Here is a 5,309-nt window from a genome sequence, read left to right as displayed (position 1 = left end):
GTGCACCCCTCCACACCCCAAAGTTAGACATACCTCCCCCAACGCACACATGTGAGGAATTTCGCCGGCTGACTATAGGCTAAAGAGAGGGGGACGTGTGTGTTTTTTGTGAAGAAGAAAAAACCCGGCATAGTCCTGCGTGCGTGAAAGGGAGAGAAAGGCACAGGATAATGAAAAAAGAGAGATGTCAGGGTGTTTCTCTCTGTGGGTGCCTCTCTCCTCTCCTCCTCTCCCGTTCGTCACGTGGTGTGGGGAGCCGGCCAATCTGCAAAATGCAGCATCCCAGCCCCAACCCCAGAATCTGAATGCGGCCCGCACCACCTCGTTTATATACGGCTTCAAATTCACCAGCAAGACTTGGTCGCACAGCAGAGCTCAGGGTTGCAGCAGAGCATCTGCTCTTTTCTCCCCTCCTTTTTTCTCCATAACAACAAAAAGCATCTTCCATCACCACCACCACCGCCACCACCCCTCCTCCCATCTTTTTTCAATCTCTTGTGTGTTTTCTTCTTCTTTTCATCTTCTTTTTTTTCTTCGCCGATTCCGTTTCATTTGAGGCCACTTGCATGCATTGTACGTCTCCTAAAATGGTTTGCGAGACTAAAATAGTTGCGGATGAGCACGATGCCACCATACCCGGGACCAAAAAAGAGTCGATCATTGTTTCCTCTTCTCAAATGTGGACTTCCACGCCTTTGCCGGCTGAGGCTGCCACTGCCGCCGCTGACACGGTAGTGGAGAGTGCCGGCGAAGTGGAGAGCAAGGAGCCGCCTGGAAGAGGGCAAGACAAGGTGTTCATTCGGGAGTTTGAGCTTGCCGACCATGGCGAAGTTAGGCGCATCTTCTGCGAGGGCATCATGGAGCGGATCCCCAACTCTGCCTTCCGCGGGCTCCGGCAACAGCCACAGACCCAGTTTCTCTACGCCATGCTGACACGTAAGTCCAAAATGCACCGGTTGCCTTTCTCTTCACTCGTCACTGTGTGGTACTGCAGAACACATACGTGTCTGCTTTAATCCCAACAAATCGTTAATATGAAAATGTGGTGTAGTGTAAAAACTGTGTCATTTTTATTTTTATTTATTATTTATTTTGACGCATCATTTTGCGCCTTTGCCCGTATGCGGTTTTGCACAGACCAGCAACCAGTCCAGAAGGTTGGATGACTGGCTGGGTTATCACTGTTGATCTGTGATGGTTGTTAGACTTACAGCCGGTGCCAACGCATCAAGCAGTGTTGTGCTCAAAAATCACCACACCATAACGGAAAAGAAAGCTTTTGCCGGTAGGCCGGCAGTGTGTGACTGTGCGCGCATGTGTTCAGTCGTGCCGGTATATGCTAGTATGCTTGCGTGGGCTGCGACTCATGCGGGAATGAATGAACGTGTGCGTGCGTGTGTGTGTGTGTGTTCGACGTGACGAATGAGAGATGGGGGTTGAAAGCATGTACCCTCCCCCAAGTGTGAGCGATCGTTTCTGCTGAAATAGGCATAGGCTACCTTTATTTTTTTTTTTTTAAATATGCAGCGTTTCACTTTCACAAACCTGAAACCAGTAAACAGATGGCGGCAGTATTAGAAGTTACCATGTCAAGACTTCCACATTTCTCTTATAATGCCTTAAGACCGGTCTGCATCTTGGCTTTGTTTCAGTTGAGAGACACCCCTCCCTTTCCTTATGCACACCCAACGATGAATTAACGGCCCACCGAAGGTCCGGTTTAGGCCACTCTTGGTCTTTGGTCTCTGAGATAAAGCTCCACGTCCACATTGTCAGACCAATAACTAAAACCTTTCGCATCCCAGGTCAAATGTTAAGCTCCTTAAATCTTTCGCATGGTGTTGCAAGTGATCCAAGGACTGGTCGCACCATGCCGGTCCATCAGCAATCAACCTGCAGGACTACAGGGGTGGGCAGGGTATCGTTAAACTTTAACCAGACGCTTTAAAAACGGTTGCAAACTACACAGTCGTGTGGCTAATGATGTTGCTCCGTGAGTGAGTTGGTGAGTGATTTTTATGGGCCGTGTTTACAACGCATGCCATATCGTGGTGCAGCCAAGTGTGAAGATTGCATGTCTTGTTGGAAACCTCCGCGCGCGCTGCCCCACTACACCGCCCGGCTCCCGCTCGTTATGGATCGAGTTTGCAGGGGCGCCCCCTAGCGTTGGAATGAAACACAAACAACCCCATGCAGGACAGTGAAGGAATCGGCACCCTCATTTCTCTCAACCTGCGCAAGTTGCGGACACTTCAAACCTCATCAGGCTACGTAGGCTACCATGAATAGGCTATCATCTCACATGGCTGTAATGACTGTGTCAAAAATGACTTAGCCTAATGACTGTAAACAGAGTTGCTACCGGTTGGTTAGTGGAATGAACACTGGGACCGAGCTACCATGGCACCGATACTTGTATGCATGCAAAGGTCCACAAGGAGATGTATTGTCTTTTTATTTCAATTGATTGGGGCGCTGAATAATGTGCGTCAATAGGGTCCAGAATTGTGGTTATTTAGGCCCATGACCGTGCCTCTGCTATTTGTATCCAAAGGTGCATGGCCGAAGTAAAAGTAGGCCTAGATGTAAAAAAGCAAAACCTGCCATAGCTTCCCTCCAACACAACTTCACAGAGTAACTGTTCTACGGTTAGAGCAATGTACCTGATTTTGTGCTGGGTGGATCAAGTTGGGGGTTTTCTTTTTAGGTTTTTAGTCTTAGTTCATTTATTTAGGTTTAGTTTAGTTTTTTTTCTGTAACTTCTAGCCAACTCATTAGGTACAGTGCAATAACTGGTGTAACCGCTACGTAATAACGTGTTGTACTTAGGCCTACACTTTAAACTTACTTCTACTTGCTACTTTTTACAAACACCCTACTTTTATTTCGCCCATCTCTGTCTGTATAACTCTTGTTCTTCTCTCTTTCCCCTATCCAAAATTGAAGCCACCACTGACGGCAAAGGCCAAAGAGCAGGAATGAATACAGAGCCTAGTGTGTGTCACAGATTCTCAGGAAATCAGGAATTCCTGCTGAATCGGGAGATCACATGTATGATTGATGATACCTTTGCATCCTGCACTCCTCCTGTCCGTGTCTCTTGTGCTGTGCTCATCTCTTTCCTCCTTCCCTTTCCCACTGAAATAAAGACCTACTCATTGACAAAAAAAAGACATGATGATTTGTTTCTCTGTGTCCATAAACAGGTGTAACGCACACCTCACTTCACCTCTCTGTCTTCTCTCTTTATAGGTGTACATTGACATTGAAGAATGTACATTTAAATAGTAACTTCCTCCCTTTTGCTGTTTCTTGATTTTAGTCTCAGTGGGACTCTTTACTGGTAAGATAAACGTTAAATGAGCAAAAAAACCCTCCCTCTTTTGCCATCATCTCGAGAAAATATTTTCCAGAGAGCCAATCACAACTTCTTATTGCCTTTTTCAGCAACACTGCTCTTTAACAATGACATTATCATTGGGCAGTCATGGCCACGCGACTAGGGCGTCAGACTCGTAACCCAAAGTTTGCCGGCATAACTCTTGACCCGTCGGGTTGGTGGGGGGAGTAATTAACCAGTGCTCTCCTACATTCTCCTCCCTGTCTCCATCCCGTCGCACTGCTCCTTGGAGTGCTGTTTGGGGTTGCCCCCTCTCTCCCTTGTCTCCTTGCTACTAATCATGTCTTACACACAGTGACCCAGTCCCTTTCACTCACCTCTCTCCTGTCTCTCATTATTCACAGCTCATAGTCCCTGCGTGTTGCTCACCTCACCTCACCTCAACTCAGCTCAGCTCTCCTTTCCTTACTGGGCCTACTAGTCATGTGCCACATGATGACCAAGTCACTTCCACTGACGTTGGCCCATAATGCACGCCGTACCATCTGAGGCACGCTGTAATAGTCATTGAAAGGTTCATTACCATATTATTACTCTACTATGACACAACACAGGACCGTTAGTAATGCGCTATGACTCTGTCATTGCCAATCTGGTAACAACAAATGTATAACGTTGTGTTTTGACGTGTTAACCATTCTCTCCCTTGTCAACTGATTACCTGGCCTGGAGAGGGATTGGGTTGGGTATTGCAATGACCCTGTCTGTCTGTCTGTCTGTCTGTCTGTCTGTCTGTCTGTCTGTCTGTCTGTCTGTCTGTCTGTTGGTCTGTCTGTCCAATACTTGGTGACCTGTCTGATTGTTCTTGTTATTATTATAGCTGTTCATGTCCAATACTTGGTGACCAAGTACCTACTGTACCTGCTGCTGTCATGTCCTCTAAAGTTTTATTTATCTGTTTTACTTTGTTGTTTTTGTTCCATTGTATTTTTAATTGTTATATTTATTTATTACTATGTTTTATTGTCATACACTCCTAAGTTCCTTTCATGAGCATTGAGCAATGAAACGTTTTGAGCTCAAATAAGTCCCCAAAAGAAAAAAGAAGTAAAAGAAGTTAGAAAAGTTAGACAAATTGTCTTTCTGTTTTTAAGCAGAAGAGATGTGGAGGAGAATCCCGTGCCATGTCTCTGGGTAGTCTATGGCATTTCAAGGCAGTCTAGCGATCTAATTAGGTGTTGTTCACCCAGGTCCATTTCAAGGTATTGGGGGCCCTAGGGAAAGAGGGACTTGGGACCCCTTTCTTCTTTTCAGACGATTGAGAACACAACCTCCTTGGCAGAGGTAATCATTAACAGGGGGCCCCCTTTTCATCTGGGAGCGTTAGCTGGGCAATTGCCTAGTTTGCTTGCGATGTTTGTGTGGGGCCTGTGCTCACCTCCCTCTCTCCTCCTTGTGTGCTTGTTATCGTAACTAGTCATGTGCTACATGGTGACCAAGTCCCTGCCGCTGACCTGCTGTACCCCGTTTCTCCTGATGGGGGCGCGTTACTACTACAGCCGCCGCGTCATCCTGGGCTACCTGGACTGCGCCCTGCACACTGACATGGAGGACATTCAGGCCTTCTACATGAAGCCCACAGGTGAGCACGCACGCACACATGCGCGCGCACGCACACACGCATGCGCACATGCACGCACACACGCATGCGCACATGCACATACACACACACACACACACACACACACCAACATTGAGGACACACAGGCCTTCTACATGAAGCCCACAGCACAGGTGAGCACGCACGCACACACGTGCACATGCACACACGCATTTACGCATGCGCACATGCGCATACACACAACGACATGTAGTACATACAGGCCTTCTACATGAAGCCCACAGGTGAGCAGCACGCACACACACACAATTACACACGCACGCACGCACGCACGCACACACATGCATG

The 5,309-nt window shown here is 47.4% G+C and overlaps 1 protein-coding gene across 1 annotated transcript in view; it reads left to right on the top strand.

Moving 5' to 3' along the window:
- The first annotated feature begins 372 nt into the window (after positions 1–372).
- Positions 373–5,309, top strand: part of nat8l (N-acetyltransferase 8-like) — a 32,462-nt gene continuing 27,525 nt past the window's right edge. The window contains exons 1-2 of the mRNA XM_063186538.1: positions 373–936; positions 4,818–4,982. Of these exons, the coding sequence (XP_063042608.1) occupies positions 567–936; positions 4,818–4,982 (535 nt within the window). The 5' untranslated portion in view covers positions 373–566. The remainder of the gene's footprint in view (positions 937–4,817; positions 4,983–5,309) is intronic.

Source organism: Engraulis encrasicolus, chromosome 21 (assembly GCF_034702125.1).
Source record: "Engraulis encrasicolus isolate BLACKSEA-1 chromosome 21, IST_EnEncr_1.0, whole genome shotgun sequence".
NCBI lineage: Eukaryota > Metazoa > Chordata > Actinopteri > Clupeiformes > Engraulidae > Engraulis > Engraulis encrasicolus.
Note: the sequence above shows the minus strand (reverse complement) of the source record. Positions and strands in the feature narration are given on the sequence as shown.